The 16,970-nt window shown below is 49.3% G+C and overlaps 6 protein-coding genes across 6 annotated transcripts; 2 read left to right on the forward strand and 4 right to left on the reverse strand.

Annotated features, from left to right (window-relative positions):
• Positions 1–849: 849 nt before the first annotated feature.
• On the reverse strand, positions 850–1,340 carry An09g02945 (hypothetical protein; the record flags this gene model as incomplete). The annotated part of the gene is made up of 3 exons (XM_059749690.1): positions 850–1,057; positions 1,124–1,242; positions 1,296–1,340. The coding sequence occupies 3 exons, from the start codon at positions 1,338–1,340 to the stop codon at positions 850–852; spliced, it is 372 nt and encodes a 123-aa protein (XP_059601358.1).
• A 4,656-nt stretch (positions 1,341–5,996) lies between these two features.
• An09g02950 (hypothetical protein) lies at positions 5,997–7,487 on the reverse strand (the record flags this gene model as incomplete). The annotated part of the gene is made up of 2 exons (XM_001393574.3): positions 5,997–7,349; positions 7,416–7,487. The coding sequence occupies 2 exons, from the start codon at positions 7,485–7,487 to the stop codon at positions 5,997–5,999; spliced, it is 1,425 nt and encodes a 474-aa protein (XP_001393611.3).
• Positions 7,488–7,706: 219 nt separating this feature from the next.
• Positions 7,707–10,865, forward strand: An09g02960 (uncharacterized protein; the record flags this gene model as incomplete). Its single annotated transcript, XM_059749691.1, has 3 exons — positions 7,707–7,941; positions 8,080–9,091; positions 9,143–10,865. The coding sequence occupies 3 exons, from the start codon at positions 7,707–7,709 to the stop codon at positions 10,863–10,865; spliced, it is 2,970 nt and encodes a 989-aa protein (XP_059601359.1).
• Positions 10,866–11,618: 753 nt separating this feature from the next.
• Positions 11,619–11,854, reverse strand: An09g02970 (uncharacterized protein; the record flags this gene model as incomplete). Its single annotated transcript, XM_059749692.1, has 2 exons — positions 11,619–11,652; positions 11,724–11,854. The coding sequence occupies 2 exons, from the start codon at positions 11,852–11,854 to the stop codon at positions 11,619–11,621; spliced, it is 165 nt and encodes a 54-aa protein (XP_059601360.1).
• A 1,514-nt stretch (positions 11,855–13,368) lies between these two features.
• An09g02980 (uncharacterized protein) lies at positions 13,369–14,592 on the forward strand (the record flags this gene model as incomplete). The annotated part of the gene is made up of 3 exons (XM_059749694.1): positions 13,369–13,637; positions 13,701–13,823; positions 13,887–14,592. 3 exons carry the CDS (start codon positions 13,369–13,371, stop codon positions 14,590–14,592), a joined length of 1,098 nt encoding a protein of 365 aa, XP_059601361.1.
• Positions 14,593–14,661: 69 nt separating this feature from the next.
• An09g02990 (uncharacterized protein) lies at positions 14,662–16,188 on the reverse strand (the record flags this gene model as incomplete). The annotated part of the gene is made up of 3 exons (XM_001393578.3): positions 14,662–15,428; positions 15,739–15,871; positions 16,027–16,188. The coding sequence occupies 3 exons, from the start codon at positions 16,186–16,188 to the stop codon at positions 14,662–14,664; spliced, it is 1,062 nt and encodes a 353-aa protein (XP_001393615.3).
• Positions 16,189–16,970: the final 782 nt, after the last annotated feature.

The raw sequence follows: 16,970 nt of genomic DNA on the forward strand, positions 1-16,970 counted from the left end.
GCTCGGGTCGAATAACGACGATGATAATTTTCCTTGCGCCGGCGCGAACAGACCAACCGGGTAAAAGAAACGACCTGGAAAAGTAAGTAACACCAGTCAGGAGTTGAGTTGGTAGCCGACTAAGCGACCGGCACATGCTGGCGCTGATAGTTCATGATGGTGATGATGAGGATAATGACGCTGCATCATCATGCGGTTGGTCTCTTTGTCCGAGCGTATCTGCTGCCTAAACAGCCGCGACGATGCTTTCCAGGATGCACTAACAAAATGATTTTTGCGGGCTAAACCGCCCATGATGATGACGTCGAAGCGACTGTCAATGCCGTATCAGCTGTCTACCTATTGTGGAAAAAAAGAGCTCTAGCATTAGCTGCAGGCATCACCGCCGTAGTGCCTACCTCCCAAGTGGACGGGAAAAACACGAGGATTTCTCGGGTTGGTTGGTTCATGCCCATCTCCCCGAGTGGGTGCATTTTTCGCAGTCTACGCACAAGCATACAACGAACGGAAAGTCGCCGTTCATTTCTGGGCAAATATTTTTCCTGGATAATCCTCGGTTTCTAGCCGACCACGTTTCTTTGCTTTTTTTTTTCCTTTTCCTTTGTGGGAAAAATAAAAAAAAAATTAAACCAGGCTGAAAACATCTCGACGCGGACGGCCCGATTGTTGAGACCGGATGGGTTGATAGTCGGCCTTGGCTCTCTCAACGCAAGTCGGGAAGTTCGACGGGAACCTTGACGCTTCAGGAAGATGGCCCGCCCGACGGTGCGGAAAGGAAAAATATGTTGCTTTAGGTTGGTTTGTGTTGCGAAACAACCGTTCCCGCCATTCACCGTATCACGTAAGAAGTCATTCGTCTGGTCTGAGAAAGGTCGGCCTGTGGTTATTGGAGGGGCGCAAGTGGACATTGGCAAAAGGTTCGAGTCGTTGACTGAATTTTCGATTAAGTAACAGGTGAGTAGAGTGAGAGTAGAGTTTTCTTCTCTCCTTCACCCAAAACCAAGTACACACACCGAAGGGCTTGTCTTGGGATGTTTGCTGTTGTCGCCGGTGCAGCCTTGTACCTGTTAGTCATCAATCATCCGTGGTGGTGAGCCGAGCTTGGCACTGTTGCGACACAGACAAAGTTGTGTGTGCGACCCATCTGACGAAGCAGCCAACTGTAGACAAAGGAAAGACATAATCGCAGCCAAAATCAGGAGGGCAACCCCCCAAGGATTTATACTGTGGTCTAGCTCCCAGCTTCAGTCAGAAAAAAAGGGGGAATCGGGAGGCCGATGCTTCTTATACACAACAGCGGACTCGGCACCGGCGTGCCGAGTGTGGAAAAAAAAGGCCATCTCGGTCTGGATGCCGGAGGTCTCGGAGGGTCGAGTCACGAGGACAGCCACACGGAGAGAACTAGATAGAAAGGATGGAAGCGAAGAGGAGACTTGACTGCCAATAATAGCTATTCCGGGGGGGGTTCTAACTGCGTCTGGCTTCACCTGGGATCAAAACAGGGCATGGGCGCAGGGATGCGCGATCCCGTTGTTGTTGTAGTAGTAGAGCGCGAAAAGGTACGAATGACAGCTACTACGGTTCTAGAACGCCCTCCGAGCTTTAGAGCTGGTAGATAGGCAAGCGTCAAGCCAGGAAGAGCCTAGGCGATTGACCGGCGTGGGCAGGTCAGTGGTGTGACTTGGTATGTATGTGTGGTGCGTACACTGTACTTTATTTTGTTTATTGTCCACTGATGATAAAACCTCTGCTGTGAAGTGGCTTGTAGTTATTAGAACTCGGAGCCACTGACAACGTTGTCTGGACACACGAGAGGCACGGCTTTCTCATTTGCTGAACCACCCACGTGTAGACGTTGATTGGAACCACCTCGATGCTGGTTACATAACCCTGCACTACTGCTACATAACTAAACTAATACAATTCATCCGACGTTGCTGTTTAGAACATAAATCCTCTGCAGAATTCGTTGTTTGTTTGCAATGACTCGGCATTGTTTCTCTAATTAAACAAAACAAAAAAAAGAGGTACTTCAAAACTCAATCTATAATTAACAATAATATGATAAGTATTTATTTACATATTCCTGTCTCGCACTCATGTTCCAGTGCATTCCTGGACTGTTCGAAGACCCGATCGGTGGGTGACACTGCATTCATCCGGGAGAGCTGAATGCATGCAGACACGGACGGGTAGTAGTAGTAGTAGTTGTAGTACATACTATGGATCTTCACACCACCATTGGCATCCACCCCTAAATTATTGCAGGGCTCACCCGATGTCTTGTGTTACCTCCCACCCGTCTCTCTCCTTGCTTGGGGATAATAAGCGACCTCAGTTCGACCAATCTCGGGGGTTGGATATACGTATCAGAGACTCAGCAGGATGTGTAGTTGCCTCAAGAACCTATCCTTCGCAAGGAGTTCAAAAACAACCCATTATTCCGCGGGGCCTGTCCCTTCCTCTCTCCGCCCCCTTGAAGGGTTCCGGAAGGAATGCCAGCTACTAGAATCACGCCACAAGACAGCATTCCAGCCAGCCACAGTATTCCATAGATGGATTTTCGCTGTCTCCAGTAAGTCATAAATAACTTAATTATTGGTATGCCACTCTCCTGTCGAACCTTATCTGAGATTCGCCCGGCTGGTCGGGTCCGTTCTGTGCTCCTTGCTTGGGTGGTACTGAGATTAAGTGCTACTAGAAACGGAATATATTTCTTTTGTCGGTAGATAGTCGAGTAATAATAGTGATAGTTACAACGGAAATTGACTACTGCATGGGAACTTACTGTAACTATCTATAGATTGTCCTAGCGCTTAACTTTTTCTGAGACTATTTGGCCAGTAGAATACTACTTACCCATTGCCTGTCAGTTCAGGGGCAAGTATCAAACTTATCTAGTATCTCCTCGGGACCAGTCAACTAGTGTGGCGTGGGAATCAGAAAAAGCAAAGCACGTTTGTCCTCAACATTTCGTATTCAGCCCGATTCATTGCGATCCGCTTAATGCATTCTAGGCAATGTAGGCAGCCGTTCGTGACATTGTATTTGCTGATCATTCGAGCCACTGCACCCCTGGTGAGATGGTTGGGTCTGGCCGGACTCGGTGCTATGTTTGCATCGTTCGGCAGTTATGTGGCTTATGAGAATTCAGCTGGCTAGTGCATATGTAAATAGTAGTACTTTTGATGGGATACGCTGTCGGCCGATAGCAGGGTCTGGGCATTAGCAAAATGAAATGATAGTAATTGAAACTTCAAAGGGACTATTGAATCACAGAGGTAGCATTGTACATAGTGGAAGTTGTTGGTGAAGATATACTACTAGGAGTAAATATATACTACTAGTATACGCGAATGCTGATCACTCGGTACTACTACTGTAGGAATGCAATAGTACTACTTAGTACTAGGGACGCAATTCGGTTAACAAAGTCTATTACTTCAGTTCAATTATAATCGATGAGAATGGAACTGTGCTTATTTTCCCCTTGGTCCTATTCAGACCATCCCATCGCGTGTTTCACGTGTCAGTTGCGATCGTCCTGCTGCAAGCTTACCTGCAGACTCGCTACTACTTCGTACTGACGAAGTCTGGGAACTCTAACATTTTTCCACGACAGCAAACTTCAACCACAGCCGCGCGAAAATATCCACACACAAACCGAGCAGGTGCTGAGAATGAATTGTATGAATCCCCTAGGATATTTGTCGGGATGCCGAACACCGCACTGACAGAAAACTCCAGCGCCTCAGGCACCGACCACGCAGGTCCCCCCAGCTCATGTCGCAACTGTCACAAAAAGCGCCCGTCCATCGCCCACGCTTGTAGCGCCCGACGATCGTCGCTCACGCAGGGAAAAGCTACCATCCAACACGCGTCTCAATCCTTGCGAATAAGAGACTCAAACAAATGCCTCAAACCCCATGGCACAGGCACAAAATGACGTCGACAAGGCACGGACCTGCTGGGATAACCTGAAACTACGACTACTGTACGGCTGACGGAGCGAAAGCCTTGACCCCTGGGGTATCTTTGAAATCCCTGCCAGCCTCGCCCTACTCGAACCCCCGTCGCATCCATCGGCAGACTTACCTCATGAACATCTCTCAGAAGCGACACTGTCATCTGATTAAGATTCGGGAAAAGGTCCAAATTGATTCGATATTACTACAAACAACGGTCTTTCTTCAAAGGAAGTATTCCCTGGTTCATCGCCGCAATCCTTCCGAGGTCCAAACTCTGACTGACGCACCTGAGTTCGCCCCGTAGTGCAGCAGGCTAACTTGCCGAGAACGGGTCTGGCAAAAAAGCACCTAGCAGCGCGAAATTAACACGACCTCGTTTTTGTCCACGCGAGAGTGCGATCATCCCTGATCCAATAAGCGTGGCCCGTCCATGGGTCTCGGTGTGACTCCAATTACCCCCACAGCCGCGTCAACCCGAAACCCGGAGAAGACCGCATGAGTTGGTCGGGCGGCGCATGTGGCACTTCTTTTTCCACCTTTGGGGGCCGGGGCAGAAATGGGTCCCCCCTCCTCGTCTCCAGGCTCCATGTTTGCCCCGGTGCTTATTCATTCCTTACTATGTCCAGGGAACCAGGGCTGAATTGCTCCAGTATCATCTGACCAGGGGGTCGCAATTGCTCACACCCGGTTTATTATCACCTCCTGGAGAAGAAGAATTTTTTCCCTTCCCGGATGGCCGTCCAATCAAAAGCCAGGATAAAGTCTTTTCCATTCTACTACTACACCGTACATTTCTGCCTCCGTCTTTTGATGCCGAAAAAGCAAAACCTGGACATACAAGGCAAGACATCGTTCGATTCATGAACATTGTTATGGTACCCGACCGACCCAAAGAACGAAAAGGCGGGTTTTCACACGCACATGTGGACTCGTCGTTGCAGCAAGCCTAATGGCCAAGGCCCCATAGCTAGCCAAGCCCCATAGCCAAGTTGAATTCGCTCGAATGCGGATTGGAGGAAGACGCTTCCGCCTCACACACTATATTACCCGTGATAATGGCAAGTTTGAGGGGAACTGAGACATGTAGAAGCCAATTCAGCGGCACTCGAAGGAGCAGAGCTTTCGCCACACCGCTATCGTAGATTCAGCTGCCTAACGTGGCTAGTGTCTTTTTGCCATCGTTACAGCCTCGGCTGCGTGCGACGGGAAATGAATCCCGGGGTTCACGCGAGTGTCGTGACACCTCAAGTCGTATGTTGAGAAGGAGGTGGCCGGGCGGTGTAGTGGTAACTACTCTGGATGACACTTCTACGAGCATCTAATAAAGAGATCTCTCTAGTTTATGCCAAAGTACAAAATGTAGTAGATTTGATTCCTGCAGCTATTGTAATTATAGTAGATGAGGATTTGATTAACTAGATATATACCCAGTGCTGAAAAAAAGAATATATTTAATATATATTCAGAGAATTTGAAAATATAGTTCTTATTCCTATCACTTTTCTGTTTCTGTACTGAGTATAATAAGATCTTTTGTAGATTTCTATCTTCATAAGAGATTTTTTTACAGATTTTTAGAAATATATATATATATATAAAGAAGGTTGATAACTTCCGGGTGGTAACGCACGAAGGCTAGATAACTGGGATGTAGTATAAAAGATAGTAGAATTATATTTTTTGTTTAGGATTTATTGAAAGATGTACCGCCTGTATCTAAATAGATAGAAAATTGCTAGCGTGTATTAGAGAAGAGAAATCTTCTACTGGCTATCAAGTAACTTGGCTAGAGTATCCTGGCTGTGCTGAATCCAAGTATAATTACACATGCACGCACGCACGCAAGCAAGTATGTTGAGAAGGCATTCGATTGGTCGCTGTATTTGTAGAACACTATACTGTCGAACTAGCATAACCTTTTCGTTTGGGGGTATAGGACACGTATGTATGAAGAGCTGTCACTGCTCATCAGCGTAGTGCCCAAGAAATTCTGCTTCTTGTTCCATATGCAAAGAGTGGTACAGTGAACTATATGACACGAAGACCCTCGAAATATACTAGATCCTCGACCAGAGGAGACACGACAGTATCAAACACCCGTTCCTCGAATTGTCCATCACCAAAGCATGAGCCCACCCCGGACCAGAAGAGGCATGTACGGACAACCTCAGCATATGCTGCACCACTATGCCATTGCACCTCCTTGATCAGTCGACATGCCGTGTTGAATTTGGTTGTTTGTGGGTTTCCATTTCCATCCTCGGTGATCCATAGCGCACCAATCGTTTCTCCGACCGACAGTTCAATCAGAGTCAAAGCTAGTGGGAAGAGGATATCGTTCTGCACATGAGGGCAAGATGGAGCGTTCTCCCCAGTGATGCCCGCGGGTTGGCCCGAGAGTGGCCATGATAAATATAGGTTATCCAAAAGCGCAGTGCGGCCGTCCTTGTCCACAGCCAATCGCACGTCGGAACTCTCCCAGGATGGCTTAAGCCAGTTTCCATAGTACTGAATTAGCCCGCAGGCGAGACCTGCCGCAATGTGCAGCCGCTCTCGGCGGCTTGTTGTAGAAAGAATCTCACGGACGGAATATTGAGGCATCCTTTGGTGCGAACTCTTGACAGCATGCACGGTGTACCGAACATTGCCATCAGTAGTACCATGGGATATGAATCCGATGGTTTTGTGGTGGTCAGTACACGTTTCCATGCGTAGGACTGAGCAGAAATCTAGGATGGGACCTGCCATGCTTTTGTCAATGGCAGAATCTGTTCCTATGTTCTCCAGCATAGAACCGGTTGAGCTTGAGCTGGAGGTCTTTATGTTGACTACTGTATCAACCTTAAAGTGGACCCCTTTCTTCTTCTCCTTCTTCTTCATAGTTTCAAGTGGCTGCTCCCTCCTTTTCATATTTCCGGTTCGCTCGGTGATGGCGAGATGGGCCATTGTGATACCCTCTTCCGAAGGTTCGAATTCCACTTCTTTCCAGCTCCAAATCGTAGAGCCCTGTGTCAATGTGTTGGAGAAGAGAACACGAAATTTAGACTCATTCTCATTATCGTTCAAGCCGTGATTTGTCTTGACAGGATTGCATTGGAGCTGAAGGTAGACACAGTGGTGCTCCCTACAGCGACACTTCCAGTATTCCCCTTGCAAAATTGCCCTGAAGAGACCCTCTGCATATTTCCTTGCCCGCTGATATCGTTGGAGGAGGGCATTATTCCACCCACCCCGTTTCCTTCGGGTCTGGATAGCGCCGCGGTGCGCGGACTGGTCGATCAATATTTTCAGGATGTCGTTGACAGAGGTGAGTTTCTGCAGCAAGTCATCCAAGACGGCCTTTGATAAGATCACCCGAAATCGGTGTTCGCCAGGCTCTTTCTACCACATGCAGTGCGTCAGCGAGAGACAATGCGCTACCTAATACCAGGGCTTTACACAACTCACCGGCGAAGGGTTGGTCAGGTCCATGTCCAACTTTTCGGCGAGGCTCTCCAACAAGCTGTACACCCTCGTCATGTTTCCAATAAAAAACTCGTAGTGGCCCCCCAGTTTCACCTGAAGCCGATTCCGCAAGCCCTGGTCCGCCCACGGGTCATTCCCGGGGGTCTGGCCAGGGGGGTGGCTGATAAGGTCGGAGAGTCGATCCTCGTCGTCAACGACATCATCTAGCACCTGCTCGAGGTAATTCACAAATATTGCGTGCTGTGTTCCGATGTCCAGCACATAGTTGGCGAGATGCCGGCGAAACCGCCGGAATACCTTGATCTTCTCGATGCCGAGAACGTAATTGTCGAGCTGGTTGATGACAAAAGGAAGTACTGCCAGCGCAATCCCCGTTGCTTCGACGCCTGTAACCATCTCCGGAATTTCGTCCTTCTGTTATTACAATGCACAAAGCTGGATACGCATCATGCCTACAGAAAAAGGGAAGAAGAAGGCCAAAGCCCGCTTAGAGAGCTGCAAAAAGTTGGTCAGCCTCGTCTGGTCACAGAACCCCGCACTTGGAAACCCCCACTCCTCGAGTCTCACGCAGATTGACACATCTCTGGTTTGTTCACGCACATTTCCATCGATGTAATAGTAAAACTCTTCCATATTGTCTTCAAAGTTGTCCAAAAACCTCGTTGGAGGTTGATCGGCTTGCCCTCAAGATTCTCGGGAGACCCCCCTGGGGAAAGCCCGGCTTGCATACCAATCATGGTCAAAATTGCTGAGCTCTTCAGACAGTGTCTAGACAGGTTAAATGAGGTAGCAAATTCCGATAGTATTTCCAGTCTTGAGAATGAGGTTCCAGTCCATGCCTGGACCGACGAGCTCGGCAGGTTCCGTGTCTGGGCAGCCAATATCGGAGCCCACCAGCAGGGCCTATCCTCTCTCGATTATCGCCTACGCGATGCCTCGCATATTCAGAGTCAAATATCTAGGCTTCTGACAGCCCTGGAAGAGTCACTTATAGACCTGGATGATCTCACTTCTGGTGGCAGTGAGGATGCCGATGGGCCGTTTGACGAGCAGATGGAAGAGTTGTACCGTGAATTCGAAGACGAGAGCAACCCTACCACGCAGGCTCAAGAGATATATCAAAGCGTCGCCAATACGATCTCCCATCTCTTCCAAATGTCAATGATTATTCGCAACCCCACCGATCATGACCGGCTCATCGGAATAGACAGAGTGGATGCGGAGCCGTTCAAATTCTGGGCCCGGCAGCACGTCTCCCATAAACACCCCGAGCTGGAGGCGTTGATCGCGGACCGCATTAGCACAGCAATGGCGAAGCAGAGAGCTACGCTTAAGTATAGAGAACGGCACCACGCCAAGCTGAGCTGCGGTTTGGACGCTGACAAAAACGAAGCCTCGACCAGGCTGTCGGAAACGATCGCCACCTCGTTCAAAGCGCCTGTTCCGGAGCAGGCAAATAACGACGTTATGAGCAACTCTGGCATTTCTGAGACCTCGTACGCAGGTACCCTATTTGTAGGGGAGAACAAGATGACAATCCCACCACCTCCAAAGGAGTCAGCGGGCCGCAAACCCTTTGAATGTCCCTACTGCTTCTTTATCATTACCGTGAAGGATACCGGGGACTGGGCGCGGCATGTATTTCGCGACCTAATGCCGTATGTTTGTCTCTTCCCTAATTGCCCAACTGCAAGTAAACGATACGGTAGCCGCCGGCAATGGTATAGCCATATCCAAGAAGAACACGGTCTGGGAAAAGTTGCCGATAGTCATTATCAATGTCCTGTCTGCAAGAAGAGCCAGTTGGCAGCTATAACCTTCAACCGACACGTTGGCCGTCACTTGGAAGAACTTGCTTTATTCGTACTTCCTCGCACAGCAAACGAGGAAAATGAATTGCTTGAGTTGTCTGAGGAAGGGAAGTTTGACGATAACTCTCAACCCCGATCGCTTGGGGATGCTGATCCAGACCGTGATATTGCCGAAGTACCGCCAATTGACGAAGTGTCCAGCCCTGAAGAGACCACCGCCGAACCGGATAGTTCACTTACAGAGCCTAGGCTTCAGGATCATACTATCATTCCCAGCCCCCAAGGAAAGTCGGACAACAACCCAGAGCAAAAACACACAACTTTGGCGACTGAAATCCCAAGAGAACCTTACTCAGATGAGTTGCAAAGGCTTGAAGCCCTCAAGCGACCTGAATCGGATCAAGATTTCCAAGCTTTTTACTCTGTTACGGACGCTCGATTGCCCTTATATCACCAGAGGTCTGCTGACGTCCCTGTGGGTACGGATGAGTATGTTCAATACGACGCTGAAGATGATGGTGCCAGCTCAGACGATGGATCAGTCAATGGACCTGAAAACCGGGAAGAAGAAGGCAAAGTTGAGGAGAAGGAAGGGGATACTGACGAACAAGTTGTAGGAGATAATCCTTCTTTGGAGGAGGACCTGGGCGTCATCACACCTGAACCCGAACATGATGTCCCGGGTAAGATGCCTCTAAAGCCTGTCGAGGCATCCCTTCCAAAATTCCAGCGACGAGGGTCAGCTCAATTACGGCATTACCCGGGGACATGTTGGGAGTGCGATCAAGGGTTGTTACATAGTTCTGTACCCCTCCCCCGCCAGGGGCCTTCCTTACACTCTGCCAGCGACTCCAATGAAGATTATTACCGAATGCCACCACCACCACCTCTAAAGCACAACACCACGCCGCATATTATTCAAAAAAAGCCCGAATCACCACGCCTTCCTCTCAGAAAGTCCCCAAAGAGAACAGATTCAGAGGAGGCGAATGCCTCGTCGTCCAACCGCTTAGAAATGCACCCATCTCGCTCGGTCAACCTAACAGAGCTTCGTGATATTCTCCCTGAATATGGATATCGTCGATCCTCTAGAGAGACCGTAATCCCAGCGCGAAACCGTCGGCCTGCTACCCGATATGATGATTCTTCCTATCGACGACACCGGCCCGTAGTTGACCACTTGGCCGGTGATGATGCCCCTGCGGATAAGTTATCAGATGAGGGTACGATGGTGCCCGAACGCAGCGGCAGCATCCGGGATAGTCGACGGTCTACCTCCTACCAAGACAGCGACGCGAGCACTCAGAACAGCAGCGGCGTGGATACCAACAGGCCGGAGGAGGATAGCCATATCATCATGACTCTTAACGGCGTCACAATGAGCTTTCCGCGTGAGTCGGTCGGTCCGAAGAGGATCAGTGTTCGGACGGGTGACACGGGGGCCGTCGAACTGAACATCGAAGGGAAGCGACCGCGAAAGTACATAACCGGGGGATCGGACTACACAGGCAGTGTGGCCAGCCAAGGGCTCGAGAATTCTCGCCACGATCAGACAGACCATCACTCAGACCGGGTCAGTCGACGATCTACTCGGTCCACCTATACCAGTCGAACATACTAGTCTTAGTCGACTCCAAATACACGAGAACGTTTATACGTGGGGTCGCCTGGGAGAGCACAATATCGTCATTGCCTCTCTACCCACCGGAGTCTACGAAACCACCTCGGCTGCGGTCAAGATCTCGAGCCTATTTGCTTCTCTGCCAACCATCCGGCATAGGTGGCGGCATCGCTCGACTGGACGAGGAACACGATATCCGGCTCGGCGACGCTGTCATGAGCCAGGTGGGACCATGGCGGCGTCTGCCAGGCAATATTTGGTGGCATGCGTGAGCGGAAAGGCTTCAATCCAATTCAAATCAAATCAAATTCTTATACCTGATCGAGCCCGCTAAGACGCTAGCTATGCAGGTACTTTACTGTTTAAAGCATGAATATAGTTCTATATAATATCGGATCCTTTAAACTTACAGTAGATATATATAAATCATAAAGCAATGTATATCGTGATATAGAAAGATTATTGCTGTAGCTGAATACAACTAAAATAACAAATATAAAATAAGGTATAGATATATAAAAAAACATAAATAAGTATTATAGTTGTCTAGCCAGCTGCCTGTAAATCATTATTTTCATTATTTTTTATTTATATTCTTACTTCATCTAATATTATAAGTTACTTTTAATATAAATAATCTTTCCCGGTCCCAGAACCTAGCTAAATCTCGTGAAATTCATGAGAGAAAATGTCATATAGAATAACCCAACTTTATCACAGCACTTATAGGGGGTTACAAGATAGTTATTATCCTTATTCAGCGCGTTGCCTTTCCACATATGGGCCTCTGGAAGTAATCGCCATCTACTTCCATCTCTGCACAATCGAAGACGAAGGCTTTCTCTCAAAATTACTCACTGTGATAAGGTAACTGAGATAGTCTTTCTAAATGATTGCACCCAAATTCCTACCTTGTATATAACCCCATAGCGTGCTTCATATTCTGAAACACATCCCCAAGAGTTAGGCTTCAGTGTAAGGGAAACCATCGTGGAATCTTGTCATCATAGTAGAACAAAAATACCACCCACCAATAGTGTGGCACAAGTTCTTTCTATAATCTTGCCCAGTTGTCCATAAATTTCAACATCAGTCCGATGAGGTGTCAAAGCTCCTGATCATTTTGCAATTACACTCAAGGGCTGTTTATAGTTAATAAACAGAACTACGTTGGAGACCCAAAGCGTTCCCACGAGGGCCATCACTTGGATAAAAGACGCCATAGCCACATTGTCAAAGTTAATAACGTGCAATTAATGAGAAAATGTTTGGCCGCGTTGATCTCGTATAGCCCCTTGCATCAACCGCGATCCTAGTGTGTCGTTGAGAGGGGATAAGTACCTGTGGGTAGAGGGATCCGCGCCCCTGCATCGCGAACAACGATGCAAGGGATACGCTATACGAGGGACAACCGTAGCTGACATTCCGCCCTTCGAGGGGTTCTTAATAGGCACACATATGAATATCTACACATTTCAGCCGTCACGGAGTCGGACTCGGTGCGGTGTCACATATGTTTCAATCCAATCTTACAATTTGGGCGCTCTGCTGGGTCTAACGGCGCTTCAAAGCCCATGACTGCGGTTAGTAATGGCCGAATAACCGCGTGGTTGTTTAATTATATAGCGGAAGGGAGACATTCCATGGGAGCACCGTTTGATGACTGCTGCCAAACTGGGGTTTTGCTTATCCCATGGATAGCTCGATACATTTTGGGACAGGCTAACATCCAACGCAGTGAACCTTATAGCATCTTTGCATAGGTTCTGGCTGCAGCTACGGTATCGTGCTGTCCATTATCTTAGTATGTTATATCTGAGATGGTGGAGGATAACTTTCCATCATTCATGAAACCCCGAGAGCTTATGTGGCGAGCTGCTACATGTTAATTATGTGAAGCTATATCTAAGATTCATAGAGCATGGAAGCAGTGGCTCCTGAATAGTACATGCATACATCAGCTGAAACGTAATCAAGGCTTAAACAAGATCTTAAGAATTCAATAGTAGATCCAAGTTAGTTTGGTGGCTCTTGCTAAAATGCCAAGTCACCGTATATTTAAACTTGTTTAGGTCAAAGCAGCACACTTCCAACATACCATGCTTCGCCAAAGCCAGTATATGTATAGTTGGATCTATTTTCGGTTCCTAAACCATTGGCTGTTCAAGCTGGAGTACGCCAAAGATTGTAGCGCATTGTGAGTACAACGAAACGTCATGCCCGATTCATCCTGTGCCCAGCATTCCAGTGCAGGCATCGCGCCTGATTATTCCACAAGGAGGTGCACCGATTGGCGGAAGGGCCCGCCAATACCAATGGATGGCTGCGCGGAGTTGTCACCGATCTTGAAATTGTATAGAGATATCTGATGAATGGCCGAAGGGGCTGGTTTACGGCTGTCTGCTTTAACTATATAACAGAAGCCATGTCACCATTCGTGAAGTCCCCCATAGCCCCTGACTCCCTACACCAGCTAACACCTTACAATCATAGTTAAGATACAATGCGTGCATGGCATACTATACTTCTTCTCCCGGTCCTGGTAGCCTCAACTGCAACCGGCCGCTGTCGTCCAGCACAAGCCAGCAGTCGCAAAGACTGGTACGTGCTGCACCCTTCTTTCCACTCCCAAGCTAACATCCCCAGGGATGACTTGAGCACCCAGGAAAGGACCGACTACATAGACGCAGTCTGGTGCCTACGAGGACGTCCGGCTGTCCTCCCCAACGACCAATACCCAGGAGTACGAGATCGCCACGATGACTTTGTAGCGTAAGTGTACAATCCCTCCTCCCCATCCTGACATTACATCACCATCTAACACGAAATCACCAGCACACACATCAACTACACCCTCAACATTCACAACGACGGTCTCCTCCTCCCCTGGCACCGGCACTTCACCTACCTCTACGAAAAGGCCCTCCAAGATGAATGCGACTACCAAGGAACCGTCCCGTAAGCTCCATCCCTAACCCTTCCCTCCCCCAAACCATCCTAAGCCCCAACTCAACCCATCAGATACTGGAACTGGCCAACCACAACCAACCTAACCGCCTCCCCCGTCTTCGACGGATCCCCCACCTCCTTCTCCGGCAACGGCTTACCCCAAAACAACACCTCGAACCTATGCCCCCTAAACATCACTCCCTGCCCCTCCCCCGGCACCGGCGGCGGGTGCGTAACCACCGGCCCTTTCTCAAACTGGTCCATGCACCTGGGCCCCTTCTCCCTCTCCCAAGTAATTCCCTACGGGGACCTCCCCGCCAACGCCTTCGCCTACAACCCACGCTGCCTATCGCGGAACTTCACCACGGACTGGCTCGCTGCCCTGAACACCCAGGACAAAGTGGACGACATGCTCGCGGCCACCGATATCGAGGGGTTCTTGGAGCTGATGAGTCCCAGTGCGAATGGGTATGCGGGGGCTCACGAGGGAGGGCATGCGAGTGTGGGGGCGAATATGCTGGATACGTTTTCGTCGGCGCAGGACCCTGTGTTCTTTTTGCATCATGCTATGGTGGATCGGGTGTGGACGTTGTGGCAACTTGGAGATTGGGACGCGAGGAAAGATGCGTTGAATGGGACGACGGTTGTGCACAATCCTCCTGGGGCGCCGGAGGTTACGTTGGATACGGTGATGGAGTTTGGGGTGTTGGATGAGCCGAGGAGGGTGGAGGAGGTTATGGATCCGTTTGGGGGGGATTATTGTTATCGGTATGATTAGTACTAGTATGTGGATTTCATTGCAAGCAGTGCATAAATAGGTTCGGTATATAGTTTAGGTGAGTTGTGCTCAATACACAGTCGCCTGCTGAACATCAATATGTCCCGAAAACAACTCGTCCTTGCCCGGATCCTCCGGCAGCTCCACCCCATAGAACTTCCTCAATACGTCTTGAATTACATCATAGCAAGCGCCATACCGCACGAGCTTCATATCCCGAAAGTTGATGATCGTCGATGACGCGCGCGGCACACTAAACGTGCGCTTGCCATAATCGATAACGATATCCGCGGCCTCCACGATCTCAGGCTCAATATCCTCAAGGCGGACCTTCATCCCCGACCCCGAGATATTAGCCGATGAACCGAGCAGGGGTAGCCCCGCAGCGTGGCACAATCGAATGAGTTCATCCTGTAAGGGTCCCCCATTTACTAGCATGGAGAGGGTGCCGTCGTGCGTGCAGCGCGAGAGCAACTCAGGGCCGAGTTTCTGGATGATTGGGTGGTCGGCCCGAAACGGGGCCGCAACGCCGACGGGCACGTCTAGATCCACGGTTAGAGTCCGAACCATGGACTCTTCGCGGGCCGGGAGGACGTGGATTTCTTGGTGGAGCGCGTAGCTTCCGATCATGGCGTGCTTCTTGTGTGGTTTCCGGCGCTTCGTCGTGAAGAGCCGGTCCAGGGCTGCTGGGTCGCTGGCGACTAGGCCGTAGCCGATGCTGCCGGGGATGAGGGCGATGCCTTGGTTTTTGATCACTTCGAAGACGCGTTCAGCGTCACGGAGAACGTCGATGGGGGTGGTTGAGTAGGTCATTGTGAGTGTACTTGTGTTTGAGTCTGGGGTAAGGGTAGTAGAGTGGAGAGAAGGATTCTGATGCTGGTGTTGGTGGGGAGAAGGATCCTGGGGCGAGGATCCGGGGGAGCTTATAAGTTATGCGTATTACGTGCGGGGTGCAGTAAACATGGATGGGGATGGGGAAGGGTGTTCGTGTGACTGTGATCATGCTGACGCCACTTTCATCATGTCTCTATGTCTGGACATCTAGGGATAATTCTCCAGCAATCGGGTGGAGAAGTGACCATAGGCAGCAGAGGTAAAACAAAGCAGTCAAGAGCAATTGCCTCGGGTAGAAGAGGGTCAACATACCGAGCACTGACTTTAAATTGCCTCGTTCGGGCTCGCCCATACTCTCCAGCTGGTGGTTGGTCGTTTGGTTGATCGGACCCTCTGTTGCTCGGACGGTGTAGCGGTGTCCTTGGATAAACGGAACACGCGGCAGCTGGAACAAGGTTTCATTCATGCCGGCAGCCGGAATTTCGATTAGGTCGTTTGAGCGTCTGCATTCGGCACTTCGGGATAGACCAGTTCAGGAAGGTGATGAGGGGCTGTTGTTGGTCTTGTTCGTGTTGTGGACGGTCACTGATGGTGACGCACTGATGGGGTCAAGTCGGGTACCCATTGTTGTTTGCGTCTGCAATTGGAAGCACACAGAGGATATGGGAAGTGAGAGTCAACCATAGACGCTGGGATGGCCAGTATAGGGTACAGGCCGCATTGATTGTCGTAAATCAGCTTGATACTAGGTGGTGGGATCATTCCTCTTCAGATGCCCTGGCACTATCTGCTTCACCATGGCACGGAAAGCCTACTAAGTTGGCCACCTGCTCAATAAGTATTCTGTGAGTGCGAGAGAGAAGTCCTATATAAAGTAAATAACCAAGCAGTAATACTGGACAGGTGATACTACTGTCGAAGTATATCAGTCCCTCAGTACAACAGAGTGTGGCCATCAGACTCTGGAATGGCTATTCAATGGGTTGGTCAGTGCTTCCGTCAATATTTGAGGAGCGTGCATTGTTTGAAGGTTAAGCTTGCTTGTCCTCTCGCGCTGTCGGGAAGGAGGATTGCAGAGGCTTCACCGGCTCTCTATAGCCCGCAATGTGTCTTTACCGGGCTCATGTAAAGCTCTATGGCAGCCATGCGTATAAGAGACAAGGGATTTACACCACCGAGGCCTGGTGTGACCAGCGGAGAAGATTTTGATGAGTTAGACTCAGTAGAGAAGTCTGTAAATACGTCTAGTCTAAGACTTCTACGCTATATGTTCATGGATCATGAGGGCAATTTTCTTCATCTTTTGGCATAATCCACCTAGCACACTGTTGTGGGGCAAGAGCTACTGTCTGCGTTTGTAGTTAACCAGGCAACTAGTACATTGGTAATGATATGTCAGTGATACCCGAAATTCCCTCTATTGTCAGATGTACCGGAGGTGATTATTTCCTCAAGATATGACAAACTATAACGGTTTGCAGTGGGGATCATATGATTTTGGGGAGACAAAGTCATACTATAGAACAAACCGATTGTGCAGTAAG

This window comes from Aspergillus niger (assembly GCF_000002855.4).
Source record: "Aspergillus niger supercontig An09".
Taxonomy (NCBI): domain Eukaryota; kingdom Fungi; phylum Ascomycota; class Eurotiomycetes; order Eurotiales; family Aspergillaceae; genus Aspergillus; species Aspergillus niger.